Source organism: Saccoglossus kowalevskii, chromosome 16 (genome assembly GCF_978046115.1).
Source record: "Saccoglossus kowalevskii chromosome 16, keSacKowa6.1, whole genome shotgun sequence".
NCBI lineage: Eukaryota > Metazoa > Hemichordata > Enteropneusta > Harrimaniidae > Saccoglossus > Saccoglossus kowalevskii.
In genome coordinates, this window is record NC_140656.1 from 24,787,780 (window position 1) to 24,807,070 (window position 19,291).

The following is a 19,291-nucleotide window of genomic DNA, read 5'->3' on the forward strand; positions in this document are numbered from 1 at the left end:
AGCATTCATTGTACAAACAAATAAATCTAAAAAGGCGATCTAGACATTTCTATATTGGGGAGTTGTAGGGACGTTTAATGTCCCTATACCAGACAATGACAGTGTGGTTTTTGGATCACAGATGATAAGCAGTATACATCAAGTCCATACATGCTTGAGAATACATAAGCTGAACATTTAAAACAATCATGTCATTTTGAAGTGAAATCTAATATGCCTATTAGTTCATTATTCCAGTTTACTGACAACGACTACTATATTTATTGGATGTTATTAACAAGTAACTGATGATCTGAAAGAATTTTCCGAACATGAATTTACAGCAAGTATTACAAAACGATAACCGCTAGATTCTGAATTCTTTGTTTGTTTTTTTGAGATCATCAATTTAACTTTCATCAGGTTGGTATTTCAAAGTTGCCAAAAAACAGGTATAGTAAACAAATAGTGCGCTTGCACCAACTGCGCCACCACCAGGCAATCACTAGATACCCTAAATTCAACGTGACCATGGATGGTGATATCGGTCCGGGGAACCTTTAGCGCAGGCACATTGAACAATGAAATTTAGAAACACATGAAGCAAATAAACTAAATATTGTACTTTTACAATAGGTTTAATAGGTTTAATATCTGCATCAGCGCACGTATGAAAATATCGATATTAACTTGCCGTCCAAATAAGTGACTTCCAGCAATGGTTAACTTGATGTGTCCTGTACAGTAAGTGTCGTGTATATTTCCATCGTCTGAATAAGTTGTAAATTAGTTGTGATGATAAATCTATAGTATGTTTACCAAGTAATATTACATTCATTAAAGTTAGTGTTGTAAGAGCTGTTGTACACACTATATACTCACAATTTAAGACAAAAAGAATCCAAACTTATAGCGATTTATCTTTTTCTGTGTAACATCTTGTGTATTCCGTAATAAGAAAAATTATCATTTTTGTGTATACGGAGTACAATTGTAATAATGGTTAGAGCTTTTTATTAAAAATTAGTTTAAAAAAACTGTTCACAATATTACAAAAACTGAGTATTCATTCCATAATTGGAATTCACATTTTTAATGTGATAGGATGCAGATATTGCGTGCAGTGTCGTGACAGGAACGTTATAGTATGCTCTATTTCAAGGCGAAATGGTGACATGAGTATGTTATTACACAACCGGCGCCACTCGGCTATTGATTTTCGAACTTACGTAGAGATATGTGTGAAGCGCTGAACAAACTACCAATCGGTCTGGCCTCAGTCGGCCAAGGATTGAAACTGCGACAAAGAGTTACTGACATTTGGTGGCAGTACGTAAGAAGATTTGATGTACACTGCTAACTAATCCAATGCGCTGGAAGTCATTTGGCAAAATACTGCGCAGGCATGAAAAATTCAATGCCTGCATGGCGCCGGCAGTATTGCAATGCTATTCTTGCAGGAGCACTTGTGATTCAGATATTTGGGAGAATCTTCACAGCAAGAGGAGTTCAATAAGTTGCATTGACATGGGTGGAACACTTTCTAGTTTTTATACAAACATGAATGCTGAATTGTCAAGGTAACCATTAGCCCACACTTACAACATAGACAATTGACATGCACTCATTATCTTTCACACCTACTAAACAGAAGAGAACGAAAATAGAGCTGTGCCTCTTCTTTTTTGGAAGCTATTCATCACTAATGAAAACGCTCAACCGAGAGCTGATTTGATGTTGTAGTCATACATCCAAGGACCACAGATAATGTATGATACTGTGTTTCAGGACAGAATGTTCAGTCTGTTCGTTGTTAAGGTGTCAACATATAAGTTAACAATAATAATTCCTAAATTCTTAATATTTTGTATATGTCAGGCGGATCTATTGTTTAGTAATTATGTAAACCCACTTATATACCATTCATGTACACTCTGTGTTGGATGTCATTAATGATGCACGTTGTTAATAAGGCAGTAAAATTGGAAAAATATAGTGACATACTCTTCTTTGAATAGTCCCTATTTTACAACTATATATCCTGAATCGAACAGGCTGCGGTAATCCTAAATTACACCAATAGAAAAATGGAACTAACATATCCAATCTTAATAGAAAAGAAGCATGGTGTTTAATTATTCAATTTGATATATAATTGGTGTTATACTAATGGGTAGGAAGAACATATCTCGTTGTATTGCATTGAGAACGCGGTAAATGCAAATCGCATATATTTCAAAATCTCGCGTTTTCACATATTTCTTTCACTTTACCACGAGAATAAGCATCATTTACTCTTTACTGGGCTAGCGCAGTAGCTCATTCCCCGTTTTCCGAGTTTCTCGAATAAAGGCATATAATTGAATATAACGCGAGTTGATTTCAATGCAGTCGTACAGAATCATTGTCCAAAGTAAGGTATCATGCTTGTGTTTTGTTTTGCGTCGCGGCATGTACGATTCCATTGCAAGCAGTTTCTGGCTTTCACCTGAAAACTAGGTTCGCCAACTGTAACACACGAACGGTTAGGTGTTTTTTAGGGGGCAAGGGGGTAGCTGGTACAGTTTTACGGGAAAATTATTTTACATTTTACGGAAAATTAAAAAAGAAAACCTAGAAAATTCTTGTACGTATCGAAAAAAATGATACATTTTTACAGTGTACGAAAACAATATTTGATTGATTACGTTGTACGTCTAGCCTGTGATTTCAGAATTACGGAATTTATTTTTTCAATTTACGTTGTACGAACAAAAAAATATTGCAATTACGTTGAACAAAGATAACCATTGCCCTCCCCTCTTTTATAAACCGTAGTTTGAAAAACATTAACCGCACGCATTTGCGATCTAGAACTGCTCAAATTAGTTTTCTACGCAGTTAAATCGCTACCCCGTGTACCTATCCGAGCTTATTCATCTGGCACGCGTAGTGGTAAAGTAAATTATAATCGGTGCGACTACTTTTGATACGGATGTTTACTGCACATATCTGTCACGCTAAACCTGCTTGAGAATCGTACAAGTAACGCTATTACTCAACAGCATCGCAGAAACGTGGTTGAAGCAAAAAGGCGCAGTCGTTTTGAGGATCGACGTTGATTCTGTTTGGGTTGCTTCCATACAATGTACTACATGAATATAATTATTTGACATAATGCATGCCTACTGGTACACAACATCAACTGACAATAATAATGCTACCTACCTTGGGGATGATATGTGCATAAGGGTGATTTTATTTAATAGGTTAATTGCTTAGAAAGGGATATTTAAAGTGCCATTTTTATACCACATTTCAAATATAGACTAACAGACAGACACTGCATTCGGCTGCATACGAATGTCGGGTCGCGTAATCGGGGTGTGTTGTTATCGACAAAGAAAGAAAGAAGATGACAGGGGTCGGAAAAACTACAGTGGGTTTATGATAAATACATAAATACACGTAGAATAATATACTAGTACGTTCGCCAAGTAGCCATAATTACAGCTTCGTATATTTTTGAGTGAACATACATATCAAAATATTTTTTAACAATACTAGCTATTAAGAAAAGAGTTCTAACAGTTTGTTACTTTAAAAGAGTATTGTATATTTAATGAATAATTGTCGGATTATCAGTTTATAAAATAATATGTGATAACTATAATGCATGGAAAACAGCTAGCGATTATGTATTTTCTGTTTAATGAAACTATCAGCCGAATCAGATCAGGTATTGTACATTGCATGACGCGGCACAAAACGTGGAAATTATGTAACGTATAACAAAAGTTTTTAGTAGTTTTGGCATCCAAAATAAGAATATTCTTCATTCATGTGCGGATAAACTGGCGGTAATAAATGTTAATTAACGATGAAGCATTTATGGAAAAGATATAGAATGTTCTAAGATGTTTTGAATACGCGTTCATAAATTACGATCTCGTGATATTATATATTTATTTTGCTTTAAAAGCTGCAAAGCGGTTTCATATCTCATAAACTATTTATCAAATTTAGTAATTTTCATTTGCGTGGAACAAATTTGTTTCGGCATATTAAAAATGTTTAAAATGATGATGTTTAGGTTTGCCTCGCCAGATTTTCACCAATATTAATACATCATTATCTAAGTGTGTGATTTTGAGCAATCTATGTTAACGTCTATTGATTGATATTTGCCAATTGATTTTCTAATTGACTTGGCTAGACTTTATTTTTCTACTTCTGTACTTATATTTATTTTCAAGTTTCATCATCACCGTGAGTATCGTAATGAAGTTTTATTGGACATTATGTTGATGTGTTTACAGGTTTACGCAATCGACGTACCATGTTTCTGGCATAGTCATCAGTTGTACCGCGATGATGAGTATGTCTGTATGTAGTGGTGGCACGGTACCGTGTTCACTATTTATTGTAATATATGCATATTTTTGTGTCTGTTATTACAGGTGTACAGTATTTCATGGGCATTTAAATTGATTTTCCAATCATTCATGTCAATTTAAATGTTGAAGAACGTGTTTGATGTCTATTTTAATATATTTGGATCGTTGTTAGTCATTAAATACAAATTGGGTGACAACGCATCAATGATTAACATCAACTGATCAGAAAAAAACAATATAAACGTACTTTTGCTCGTATGTTTATTTACCTTACTCTTGCGATTGCTTTTTGAAATTCATGTAATAATTCAGAAATCAGTTACTTTCCTTTTTGGTTAAACAAATTAAGCGTATTAGTGAATATATACGAGTTTTGTTTTGCCTTTAGATATGTACAAGAAACAATTTATGGTACTAAAACAAGCGTCCAGAAAGTAGAATGATAAAAAGTAGATTACTTTGAGCCGAATAAATCATGGTGACCGTAGATCAATATAAATTCTTGTGGGGTGTACATGTTAATGGGAACTTATTTGTTGAGTTAAAATTTTAATATGGAAAATTGCTTTCAGTCACATAGTAAAACAAATATCTATAGTATTCAAAAAATATATATTTTTAATTAATTATATTCATAAATGTTATGTGCCTAATCAGGGGTATGGTTTATGATAAACATTTATTCAATAAAGGCGAATATTCATCCTACGTGGATAAAATCTATACAATCCTCCAAAGCGAAATTAACGACCTATCTGAGCACTACATTTTTATATGTTTGCTTATGGTGAGGATATGAAAACCAAAACGCAAATCACGGCGATTGCATGGCTTCCCTTTTGATATTTCAGTCACGGAGATCATCAATTATATATATTTACGCACAGGTGTGTAGTGTATTAGATATAGTGATTGTAACACTCGACAGTTCAAACGTACGTACCTTATCGATCTACCATGTAATAGATTCTCGCGTTCTATCTTCTCCAATGCAATAACTATCGCCCCGTAGTTGGTATAATAATAGGCGAAACTACTTTTGCTGATACTAGTAATAAAACCAACTTTGATATCATCTGTCCCGTCAACAGCCATCGCCGACACGGCAACAAGAATAACGAGTATGGTAAACATTGCAGTCGAGTGCAGAAGTCAGTAATGAACCCTGGTAGAAATTGTGGCTTGTTTAAATACATAAGAAAGAGTAGAATATTTTAGTTACCAAGACAACAAGAATAAAATTATGAAAATGAAATGAGTGTGCGTGTGCGATGACATAAAACGTGACGTGTTTTTTCTTTTAATTATCAGCCAATCGGCGTGTAATGGAGCATGCGCAGATCCTCGTGAAAATGACCCTGCCTCGAATGCAGCAAAACATGTTTATGTGGAGAGTAGAAACTTATTTATATGTGTAAATTATAGGAATGCAACCGATATTACAAGCAAATAACGTATGTTAATTAGCACAAACTAGTGAGCTGTGGTCTTTCAAAGTTATGAAATAATGTTTTGTAACATATCTCCAGCTGACAATATATACAATTACATTTTAAAATAATTAACTAATGAAATTAAATGAAACCAATTGAGCTTAGTTGGAAATTTTCATCAAATATTCTCACAGGTGCAAATTTATTTATAAAAGTATTTATACTTCGGGGAAAACACTTACAATGAATATTAAGAGCGTGGGTTTCTGACGTGTTAAAAAGCTTCAAATGTATAAAAGCTTAAAGAAACAGATCAAACTTACGACTGATGATACTGTTTTTTACTAAACTAGAAATGAAACGAATACTATTGTATAGGTTATAGATTTTGGCACGAACCACATAACCATGCAAACCAAGGCTAATATGTCAGTTGGAGCAATACTCGAACTGTCTTCTAAATGAGTATGTTTTACAGTGTTTAAATTTGTTCGAAATGTAGAAAAAGTAGAAACATAGATAACATTGCTAGCACATTTATTCCATGCTACAAATATGTGCAACTTTGAACCTTGACTATTTACAGCGTGTGAATGATCTGTTAAGAAACGCTCTGAAGCACTTACTTTTAATAGATATAGGGTGTAGAATAAATGGATAAAAATAAATGTAATGACGTGGTTATTCTTGCAGTGTTATATCAAATGTTATATTCGATAAAACTCAGTGGCCCAATCGTCTGAATACGAGGCATTGGAAAACAAAATGTGACAAATATTGAAGGCGAACAGACATGCAGGTGTAACCTTCAGTTGTTATTGCATGTGTATCCCGTTGTAGTTCTATGTTGGAAGTTTTAAACCTTGTAAATAGATGAATCCATTAAAACAATATGTGCATACGTGCTGTTGTGCGATATTATTAGATAATAATTACCATAATAATCCCTGTGCGCTATTTCTCCGTGCAAAATTTGACAATGTGCATTCTATTGAAATAGCCACACTTGTTCGCGCGAGTTAATAACTGTACATACAAACATACCGGTGTGACTTTTGTGTTACTCTAACCGGGCGGAGTCCGAAACGGAGAATATGGGTTTAGATCCTTGCGTCTGTGCATCCGTCACCGTCCATTGTTCATTCTCGAACATGCTTTTTGCGATTTTGTTCAGAGTAGATACAAAGATAAGTCAAACCCAATTCAAACGACAACACTCATGGTGGAGTATTTATGCATGTCGTGATTTGATTTCAAATTCGAAGTGTTTTGCTCGTTTCTAAAATTTATTTTTTTACATATTTGACTTCAATTCAGTACAAAGGCAAACAATAATTCGCTGAATGTTGTCTGCAGTTATTTTTTGTAGTCGCTACTATTTCTCTGAATTGTCTGTGTAACCAGATTGTTTTGTTTTTGTTTATATGTTATGTTCTGCACACATTTTCAGCAGTTTTAAATGTACAAATTCAGAATCACCATCATATTTATTGTCTGTAATTCTTGGGAGAGAAAGATAAGGACACACTTATATAAGTTGAAAACGATTTCATCGCTGCTGCATGAGTTATAGCACCAATCTTCTCTGTTTTCATATTTTCATGTTTTACAATTCGGTAAAAGATAACATATATTTGCATTCAATTTCCTCTACTGCAGAATGAGAATATATATAATAGCAGTCGAAAAATAATCTGAAGTCACAGTTTTGTGATATTTTAATCCTACACTAATACTACAATAACGCCATAACCAACTTCACATACATTCAACCGATCTGTACCTGATAAAAACAATTATGATTAGTGAATTTAATGAATGTTATGTGTTGTTGTTTTTTTCATTGAATACAGGGCACCTAGTGATTCAGCTTGATCATCAGGTATGTATTTATGGCGACGTTTTAGTTACTACTATTTTCCAATCCAAAATTGAACTGTTTAGGGTTAACAATGAAATGTAACGTCTCAGTTTGTACTCGTTGATCTGCGCAACAGCCAAAGTCGCCATCTTTGTTTATATGAGACCCATATATCGCATGCGTGGCGCGGCGACTACCGCCTTTTTTTTTGTTTTGTTGTACAGTCATGTCTTTGACAACATTGAACAAGCACTGAAAGTCAATTTAGTTAATTTTCTAATCACAAAAGGCCACAAGAAATCATGCAGCTTCTTCATATAACACCAACATTTAAAATGTGTTACGTATTGCGCGCCCTCTATCGCCGATGTTATTTTATTTGCGAAATACTCTACAGAGGGCGCGCGTCAATCAGCTGGTCATTCTATCAACACTTGTATTGTACATGTGTGGATGCGCTTTTTAAGTGCGGAATTTTGCAGCAGGTAATCGTTAAGGTCACATTCACTACAGGGTACAAATACACTTAATCGAATTAGTCTAGTACTATTTCAGTCTAGCAATGTTGACCGATTCTTAGATTCGGCAGATTGAAGATCATTCCCACAGATTATCCACAGTGTATCCGACACAAAACTCTCCTGTTGAAGTAGCTGCGGATCCGTAGCTCTATCTTGCGACTGACAACTGTTTTACCTTTTTCTTTATTACTTGGACGTCTTCTTTTCAAATTTTGTATTGTAAGTCGAATATACCGACGATCAAAAACGGCCCTCAGGGGGCTATGATTCCACAGCTACTGTTGAAGTATAACGGCCGAAGTTGAATGGGTCGACTATTTGAATTATTGTATAATTAATATTTCATTTTACAGAGTCTAAGCCATTTGTTATTATTTTTCCCAGCTGTCTTGATAGAGAGAAATCTCCGTGTATGCATGTAATGTTCAAGGCCAACAGATGTTGACTTGAGTTGACCCTAAGGTATTCTGGATCAGGTCACACTCAGGTCAACCCATCAGGTAAACAGACTATAAACCTCGAGCAATATTGTTTCAATGAAAAAACTAAAAACAGTGGTATCTTTTACACATGGAGGTGTTGCCACATGTAAATTACAGAGGTGTTTCTATATATATATATATATTTTGAATGGCGTTCTGTTGAATAAGATCGTGCTTAGGGACGACGTCAAAAGATCGATGTCGGATAAAAAACTTAATTCCTTTAGTTTTGTTCCAACCCCCCCCCCCACTGAAACTTAATTGATAAATATTGGTTATGGCGTCAGACTACATTCACCATTAAATACAAATTTATAATCAGACAGTAGTATTGGATAGCAGTTGGTTGTCGAGTGGGTGTAAAAAGATTTTACAAATGCATCTCATTTGACGCACAGATTTACACTCGAACCAACAATTTTTCTGTTTTTTTCCTTTTCGGTTATTTCTGTCCATGATTGGATAGAAAAAAAACGAACTACAAATACTCCAAGATTTTTTTGACTTCATTAAAAAATAAAATCGTTTTTGTAGGATGGAAACTTTTTGAGGTCAAAACCCCCCACCCCCAAACTAAAGGAAATAAGTTTGTTATCTGACATCGAACTTTTGACGTCGTCCCTTAGTGTACACCACAATTCAAAAATAAGTGGAAACAAATTGAGTGATTCAGTATACAACTAATATGATTTTTATATGCACTTCTATTGGATATAATTTATAATTTTCTACTGTAAAAGTGGATCCCATTGTGAGTATACGATTACATTTTTCAGCACATTGTCAAACAGATCAGTTTTTGCTCAAATTCTTCTCTCTAATAAATGGCTTTTTGGATAATCCAGTATAGAATATCAAAATATCCGAAAAATATTCATTTTACATGTTGGTACAGTTGAAATAATTAGTAGGGGGAGTCGGGAGCTAATAATCTGTGTTAGCCATTAGCCATTAGTCACATAAGCCAATGCTAAATGAAATCTAATGTGGCTAATATGATCTATATTTTATAAGCCTCATTAACTACTTAAAGACTGAAAGTACATTATTATGCATTCCTGCACTGTGACATCATTTATTTTTCATTTTGCCAAACCAGCAGGCAAATTCCTGATAACCTTTGCACTGTCTCATTATCTGCTGCAACAATGTTGTCCAATAAGTTGTTTTATCAACAGGAACACATACATTTTGTACGTGACCTTTTAATGTCAATACTGTAAAATGACTAATTTTCACTGGGTTTAAATTCAGGCATATTCAGTGGGTTTTAAATTCATGATTTTATCATTTAGTTCATGTGTTTTATGCTAAATTTTACATATTCACTGGGTTTTAATTTAGCGCATTTTCCAGTCAGCGAAATAAGCAAAATTAAAACTCAGTGAATAATTAACCCTTCTACAGTAGCATTGCCAACCAATCACTTGCGGATTCACCCATTCATGCAAAATGTTAACATTTGCCACATTTTATAGCACAAGGCATGATGTAAGATAATAATGAACATTGCAGGTTACCAATATATAATACTGTAAAATAATTTATTTTAGCTGGAATTAATTTTCGCTGAATAGACTTTTTGGGTGTTTTGTATGGATTTCACTGTTTTTTGACGAGTTGAATGTAAAATATAGGGAAAAAACTATATTCGCTGGATTTTTTTTTCACGGAATCATTCCTTCAAACAAAAATAGCGAAAATTAATTCCAAGTGATAATCAAGTATTTTACAATAAAGGATTTTTAACATACATAAAAAATTACACTTATTAATGTAAATTTGAAACAATTATTGTTGTAGAAATGGACATAATAATGCGATTAAGCACGATATCAAGACACGGTGTACGACATGCAAGCAGTCAAAGCAGGCAGCGATTGGTGATTCTCGGCAGTGGATGGGCAAGTTACAGCGTACTCAAAAATATCAACAAGAAATTGTTTGATGTTGTTGTTGTGAGTCCACGCAACCACTTCCTGTTCACACCGTTACTAGCAAGCACTACTGTGGGCACGTTGGAATTCAGGTGAGTATATGATAAAATCAGGTTGCCAGTGTAGCTGTGGAATGTAATGTTTGGTTTGGTTTGTCAATTCTGTGAAATGAAAGAGAGAGGTGATTTTATAATTGACAATCACATACTTACTTTTATAGTTTAGAGCTAGGTTAATTATTTATTAACAAAACAATACTGTGAAATACTTTATTTTAGCTGGAATTAATTTTTGCTGAAAAGACTTTTTTGGTGTTTTGTATGGAATTTATTTTCACTGATTTTTGTTGAGTTGAATATGAAATATAGGAAAAAAAGTATATTCGCTGGATTTTATTTTCACTGAATCATTCCTTCAGCGAAAATTAGTTCCAAGCGGAAATAAAATATTTTACAGTATATCGAAATTATCTTCTGTGGGACAGTTTAACTTCTATGGTTAAATGAGATACACTGCATGACAAAACCACTTGTTTCTACATATGTCATGGATTGTAAGCAGTTCATATACTTTTGCTATATCCTTCACTTTATGTTGTGATGATTTTAGAACTGATAAATATGTGACCTTTTTTTTACCACATCCATCGTAGGAGTATCATTGAGCCGATTCGTAACACAGGTTTTCGTCAAACAGATCACTATCACCTATCTCATGCTGTTGGACTAGATATCGAGAAAAAGGTGATGTAAAAGTAACAGATTAATCATGATTTTTTGTATTACAAAGTCTGCTTAGATCATGTATTACATTGTAACCTCTGTTTCCGCTACCTTCATTGTAATACAAAGTCTGCTCAGATCATGTATTATATTGTAACCAGTGTTTTGTCTACCTTCATTGTATTACAAAGTCTGCTTAGATCATGTATTACATTGTAACCAGTGTTTTGTCTACCTTCATTGTAATACAAAGTCTGCTTAGATCATGTATTACATTGTAACCAGTGTTTTGTCTACCTTCATTGTATTACAAAGTCTGCTTAGATCATGTATTACATTGTAACCAGTGTTTTGTCTACCTTCATTGCAATACAAAGTCTGCTTAGATCATGTATTACATTGTAACCTCAGTTTCCGCTACCTTTATTGTAATACAAAGTTGCTACTATTGTGTATTATATTGTAATTGTGTTTCCATTACCTTCACTGTAATAAAAAGTCTGCTAATATTATTCATTACATTGTAACCTGTATTTCCACTACTTTCATTGTAATATAGTCAGCTAATATTGTGTATTACATTGTAACCACTGACTCCTCCCACTTCATTAAGTCTACTTGTAATATTGACTCACTGTTTTCTCTCTCACTTCATTGTAATACAGTCTACTTGTATTATGTATTACATTGTAAACACTTACTGTTCCCACCTCATTTTAATACATTTACTTAAATTATGTATTACATTGTAACATAATTTTTCTCTGCTTTATTACATGTATTGGGATGTATTCTGTATTACAATGTAACCACTAATTCCAACCACTTTCTTGTAATACATGTCTATTTGTATTCTTGTATTATTACAACGAGATTACTCCTGCTTCACTGAATTTTCTATCACATTGCCACAAATGATTCTACACGTCAAATGATTTTGTCGACTAATTTATTTGGAACTCCATTAGTTCTTATATCTACTGATAACTGGCAATAGTTCTGAACGCATCTTGATGTATGATAATTTTTTTTACATATATTTTTAATTTTAATAATGAGACTTTAATATTTTATATTGTAGGTTGTAAAATGTGCAAGTATGCTGTTATCAGATCATACCTATGATGTAGAGTATGATAAACTAGCCATTGGTGTTGGTGCATTGCCAAATACATTTGGTGTGCCTGGAGTTGAAGAGTATGCATTCTTTCTTAAGGTAATTAAAAAGCAGCTCTATAATACGCTATAATACTGTACCATGCAGCGTAACACAGCATTTTTATTGGAGGGTCATGGTCGGTATGTGTATATGTGCTGCTCAGTTATCAGGTAACGAACATGATTGCTTTTAAATCAGCAATATTCAATGTTTTCTCACATGTGTATACATGGATGAGATTATTAATAATTGTCAATTTAAAATAAGGCCACAATGATTGGAAAATGGTCACATGGTAACATCATGAATTTGCTAATTATACTTGAACAATTTGGATTTAATTACACAACTTTCAGTCTTGTTCAGGCAAAGACAGAACTAGAATACTAAGTACTATTATAATATCAGTTTGCATCCAATTTGTCCATACTAACATATATACATTTTTTGTAAGGTGTATGCCTGCATGTTTTGATTCATTTCATTCACATACAAGTAGCCAATACATTCAACAATATGTTTTGCCAGATTTTTGAAAAAATGTGTTAAATTGGTATATAACCTACATTATATATGTCATCGTAATATTCTAATATTTGAACATATTTAAATGTCATTGATTCATTGAGTAATGGACACTCATTCATTGAGCGCCAAACATTGATACATTGAGTGACAGATATTCATTCACTGAGTGACAAACATTGATCCATTTGGTGATACACATTGATTTATTGGGCGGTGTACATTGATTTATTGGGCGACACATTAATTCATTCATTCATTGAGTGACAAACAATGATTCATTAGCTGATAACGATTCATTCATTGAGTGATAAACATTGATTCATTGAGTAATAAACATTGATTTGTTTAGTGGTGGACATTGAGTGGTCTACGTTGATTCATTGAGTGAAGAATATTAATCTATTGAGTGATACACAGTGATTCATCAAGTGATATACATTGATTCATTGAGCAATAAACATTTATTTGATTTTTTATTATTTTTATAGGAGATAAGTGATGCCCGTAAGATACGAAACCGGATCTTAGACAACTTTGAACTAGCTCTTGAGCCTGGTGTTGATGATAAAAAGCGTAAACAATTATTGCACACTGTTATTGTAGGAGGCGGACCCACTGGAGTTGAGTTTGGTGCTGAACTTTATGATTTCATAAAACAGGTAAACAATAATTACAATGGTTGAAATTGTTTATTTCCACATAAAAATAATGGGTGGATTGATGGTTTATATATTGTTTCTAATTGTTTTCCAAAAATCTTGAAGAGCTGCAGGTGTCACACGCAACGTAATATTACCGTAATTGGTATAGTACATCAGCATACATAATGAGTCTGGAACTTACTACAAATTTCTAGAATGTTCCATTACCTTCTATTGCCTCCTACAGTGTTCTATTACCTATTCAACCAGTTTCTAAAAAAAATCTAGAATATTCCACCCAGACACAGTACGGTTCTAGAACATTCTCAGTGACACGGAAGTGGTAAATAAGTCGTATGCGACAGCAGGCAACATAAACCCAAGGAAAATACATAGAATTCTGCAAAACGACCCAACAATATTTTGGTGGGGAAAATTATGGCATTTAAAACGTTAATCAGTTGTTTGTTTTGTATATCTATCTCAAGCTTTTCAAGACTGAAACTTTACAACAATTGTACACATTCATTTAGCCGTCTGATGTTAAGCTTGCTAATACATAGTATAATGCTAACTTACACCAAAACAAAGCACTCAATTGTGCTTAACTGGAACTTGATTCTTGACGCTTGCAGCGACAGGTTTCAGTTCTAATATGTTCCAGCTAAAATATCAGAAAACCAGACTGAGTATATGTTAAGAAAAATGATGTTATTTCTATTTTTTTATTTTAGGATGTTTCACGCTTATATTCAAAAGACGAGGGTGATGTGAGCGTTACATTGATAGAAGGAAATCAGATATTAGCGAGTTTTGATAAAAGACTACAGAAGTATGCTGAGAAGAAGATAAAGCAGAGAAGTCAGATGAAACTGTTACAGTCTGTTGTCACAGGTATGGGCATACCACGCTGACTCTAATTGTATCTATTATCACTGTGTTATGATGCACTACAGAGACAGAATTTCAGATTGTTATTTGCAGACTAGGGATAGTTGGCTAATTTTCTTTTAAATTTGCATTACTACTTTGTATGACCTAAATTAACAGATTGTATATCCTCTCACGGACTCCTGGAACCATCTTAAAGGTTTAGGATTTTATACAGTTCATGAGAAATCGTACCCAACAGAATCCTGAAATCAATTTTAGAAACACTTCTAAAGTGAAATAAGTGGCTGTGAGTGATTACACCTATAAAAATTGTATTTGACTTGGTGATTAAACGACTCAACCTTCAGTTCAGGATAGCTTCAGTGGTCTTATATTTTAGGATTTATTTAGAATAGTAATCAGTAGAAGATGTTCTGCATATAATACAAGGTAGGAATGCATATCTTGGGTAGTAACTAGGGTTAATGAAAGAATTTATTTTATATATGGATTTTCTGTATTCTGACAAGTTGACTTTAGGCACTATATGTGATTTTGTTGGTAAATGTTTCTTAGACATACTTCACACATGATATACTACATGATAGGTTAACTACTGGTGCACGCTGTATTCTTTAGATTTAATTCAAATGGCCCACTAGTGGCCATAATGGTTTTATTTTCAATCTAATTTTGTGTTTTCAGGGTCTCAGTTAGATTTCAAAATTCATTCTAACAAGAAATGCACGTTCTTCATGAAACTAATATACACCCAGCATTTGTCTAAGTCTTATTATGTTCACCCCCCCCCCCACGTCACCTTTTATTGGTTTTAACAAATTCATTGATTCAGTAGCAGCTTTATATCAACTTATATCATAATTATCTGTGAGTTTCAAAATAATGAAAGTTTTTCCAGAATTGCTGTTTTTTTAAATAAATTAATCAATAATTTATCTTGTCTTTTCTAGAGGTCTCATCAGAGGGTGTAACACTGATTGATGGAACATTTCTACCAGCAGGATTAATTGTATGGTCTACAGGACTATCACCAAGGTGAGCTGTGAGAAAAATGTGTACTGCCCCCATACAGCTAGCTGCAAAATATCATTTTTTTCTAAAATCTAATTAATATGCTTTTTATTCACGAGTGAACTTGCCTAAATTGAATTCATGTGGACAATAGAACTCATCGTTTCACTGGAAATTACATAAAAAGTGTATATATTAAATTATCATATGAGCAACTGTGATAACTGTGATGTCCTATGGTTTTAGCTGCAGTAATATTGTTAAGCCCAGCGTTATTTTTTTGACCTGGGGTTAACGGATAGCTACACACTAAGCACAATGCTGAATCCTGAGTTAACATTTTTTCTGCAATGTTGTCGTTTTTCATAACTTTTAGATATAAACTCATGTAATCATTAATGATATTGACAACAAAACTACACAGATTTGTAATATTTTACTATTATACAGTTGTTAAACGTCTTGCTTTGTGCCCATTTAATATCTTCTTGTGATAATTTTCATGGTACATTTGCATATTAATTAAAAACGCTACTAGTATTACCTGTAATAAATAGTGTTGCTCAATATTGATACATTTTCGCACGTACACACTCACTATAAATACTGTTTCTCGCAATATTACACTTTATCTCTGTTATAAGTCACAAATTACTTCTAATTACAAGTGAAAACTAAATTCCTTTGACAATTGCATGTAATGCTGGTTAGCCATTCTCTTTATCAAAAAAATAAATCTCACTTGTATACATGTACTTCGTACTTCAGCTACGATAATAACATCTCCTAGTTGATTGAAAGTAATTGAACAAGAGCTCATAGTATGGTCTATCTTTTTAATTTTCAGACCATTTATCAAAAGTCTGGATCTTCCCAAGAATCGCCAAGGCCAGCTAATTACTGATGCTTTTCTCAAGGTCAAAGGTGATCCTACAGGGTGTATATACGCAATAGGAGACTGTGCAGATATTGAAGCAAATAACTTACCATGTACAGCTCAGGTAAATAAACCCTTTATGATGTAAAATACAGGTAAATAAACACCTAACCATGTACAATACAGGTAAATAAATACGTTATTATACATGTATACACTAAACGATGTACAATACAAGTAAATAAACACCTCACCAATGTACAACTCAAAAAAAAACACCCTACCATGTACAGCATGGATAATAAGCACCTTAATCATAAGTATATGCCTTGCCATGTGTCATAGCTATTTGATATGAAATTTGATCAAAAATAGCCGACTTGCTATTTGTTTTTGTGGTATCCATGCCAGTTTCTCTCCATGTGCGATTGTAATCACTAAATTTAATCAGTCTATGTACTTCCATGCATACTGCATTAACACACAGATGATTCATGGAACCCTTTGGTAGACTTTATTTACATGTGCAACTTGTATTGTACTGAACATTGGGATCAATTACTGGCAACAAAAACAATGCAGTGTGTCAATATGTAAATCCATATCTAGAACATAGAGTTCATCTATATGCTCACTATTTGTAAGGTTGCTGAAAGAGAAGGTCGATACTTGGCTGAATTATTATCTGATGTACATAGCGGCAAAGAGACAAAACCATTCCAATATCAAAGCATGGGAATGCTAGCATACATTGGGAAGTACCAAGCACTGACTGACACACCAGCTGTCAAAGCACAAGGTATTGTGGAACAGTTTAACTGCATTCATGGTTTGATAATTTTGAAGAACTTGTGAGTGACCGCGACTAGCTGTCTTACGATTGAATGCTACTCAGCGGTAAAAATAATGTCAATTTCTTTAAATTATTTTTACATGTGTTAAATTTCATGTAACGAGGATAAAGAAAGTAAAATAATGTGGTGTCACTGTATTTGGATCTGAAAAATCAAAATATTTAGTGAACGTGGCATGTTCTGTATTTCAGGCATTTTACATGTATCATTGTTTCCTATGACAACATACATCTCAAATTTGGGGTTGGTGACATAGGGTAACAAAAATGATGTAGTGTTGAATGTACTTGTTCATGTATAAAAATGACAATATTTTTTGTGAGTTTCTAATGTAGAAATGTGTTTTTATTGTGGTCTATGATAACCACTGCTAAAAATGCCATTTTATGCATGCCATTTTTTTCTCAAAAAACATATTGACAGTGAATTAAGTCTTATATACTGTAAAATAATACTGAAACGAATAATTATAGACAGATTTTGAAATGGAATATTGTCGCTTAAAAATTAAGTTACTGTAACAGTAAATGTCTGTAATATCTTGTTCTCATATGACCCTGGCCTCTGCAGTTGTCACTTCTCCATATACTACATTGTATTTCTTTGATTCTTTTTAAGGATTCCATTCATGGTTACTATGGAGATCAGCTTATTTGACTCGCCTTGGTAGTTGGAGATTACGTATGCAGGTGCCAATGGATTGGTTGAAAGCATTGCTATGGGGAAGAGATACGTCACGTTTCTAAAGAAACAAACAATGTACCATTTCAAAAAAGGAAATAATTATTAACAATTTATCAAGAACTGCTGCAAAATATATTTAAAGATTTGACATTCAAATAAATTAAATCGACATGTCAGATTAATTTATTGAATTCATTATTATAATAACATCATGCCATAATATTTTGCTTATATACAGAAATAAAGACAGCTTCTGTGAATTTTTTATGAAAAAACTTTTTTTTTTAGAAACAAAAACTAATCATACATTTTAAAATATTGCATTATATTATTAATACTACCATCGTACAAATATTTACTGTTAATTACTATTAAATTTTGTAATTTACAATATTGATTGTTTATATTCTTTTTTGTTTCGTCCAGAGATAATTTGTTTAATATATATAATTACATATAAGCAAGATTATAATTAATGTTATATATTGTATATATTAAACTGCACTATTTCATCTACCGAATTTGCTCTTAGACTATTTTTATGCATGATGGTGGGTGGGACTTGGCCATCAATTTAAAAAAAACATTTACCAGTAATATACAAATCATACCATTGTGGTATCATCTTTGTCTTGTATGATTTTAATTTTCATAGAAATTTGCCAGTGTTGTAGTTCTAAGAAAATACCAACAAGTATGCGTTTTCTGAAATATTTATATTACATTAGAACACATGGCAAAAACCAGAGACAAGGAAATATATTTTGGTAATCCCTACATATTAACTGTATTTACCTGTATCTAAGCTTTCAGATGATGTATAGGCTAATATAGCAGCATGCTTTTACAGTATTGTTCAATTTTTACCACGTTTTACCCCATTTATTACTTCACATGACAAATCACAACATAACACAGTTATCCTGATGTTTTTATTGTATTGCACAATACATTTATTTGTAATAACTTCCATTAAATATATGCAATGTATCTTTTTCATTGATGAAATGAAATTATAATTGCACAAAATATACCAATATTTTTAATAAAAATAAACACTGTTACAACAATAAAGCCACCTGAGCAGGACTATCACATAATGAAACAAGCCATGCATGGCAAAGTCTCTGTTAGTCATCAAATTTAAGATATATAGTTTATAGTCAGGGTCCCATAATATCTAATTTATGTACAAAGTTTAAACAAAATTTATCTATAAACAGAGAGACATGCTTGATTTCGATGAATTTTCAGCACAAAAATAGCTGCCATTCGGCCATCTTGAATCAGATTGATGTGCATATGTATAATATTATGTATGAGCTATGTGTG

At 33.1% G+C, this 19,291-nt stretch overlaps 2 protein-coding genes across 2 annotated transcripts in view; one reads left to right on the top strand and one right to left on the bottom strand.

The window, feature by feature from the left end:
* Positions 1-5,450, bottom strand: part of LOC102808238 (atrial natriuretic peptide receptor 1-like) — a 34,830-nt gene extending 29,380 nt beyond the window's left edge. The window contains exon 1 of the mRNA XM_085490950.1: positions 5,299-5,450. Coding sequence (XP_085347076.1) covers positions 5,299-5,450 — 152 coding nt within the window. The remainder of the gene's footprint in view (positions 1-5,298) is intronic.
* Positions 5,451-8,055: 2,605 nt separating this feature from the next.
* On the top strand, positions 8,056-18,545 carry LOC100373395 (NADH dehydrogenase-like). The gene is made up of 11 exons (XM_085491589.1): positions 8,056-8,134; positions 8,555-8,670; positions 10,456-10,681; positions 11,242-11,332; positions 12,393-12,527; positions 13,487-13,657; positions 14,374-14,533; positions 15,484-15,568; positions 16,392-16,545; positions 17,067-17,220; positions 17,894-18,545. Exons 3-11 carry the CDS (start codon positions 10,458-10,460, stop codon positions 18,019-18,021), a joined length of 1,302 nt encoding a protein of 433 aa, XP_085347715.1. The 5' UTR covers positions 8,056-8,134; positions 8,555-8,670; positions 10,456-10,457; the 3' UTR covers positions 18,022-18,545.
* The last annotated feature ends 746 nt before the right edge of the window (positions 18,546-19,291 follow it).

Excerpts from the sequence above, each read along its gene's own strand:
- LOC100373395 (XM_085491589.1), top strand. The coding sequence starts at position 10,458 with ATGGACATAATAATGCGATTAAGCACGATATCAAGACACGGTGTACGA. Across the intron at positions 14,534-15,483 it reads GTTACAGTCTGTTGTCACAG|AGGTCTCATCAGAGGGTGTA; the intron begins GTATGGGCATAC and ends TGTCTTTTCTAG. Across the intron at positions 15,569-16,391 it reads TCTACAGGACTATCACCAAG|ACCATTTATCAAAAGTCTGG; the intron begins GTGAGCTGTGAG and ends TTTAATTTTCAG.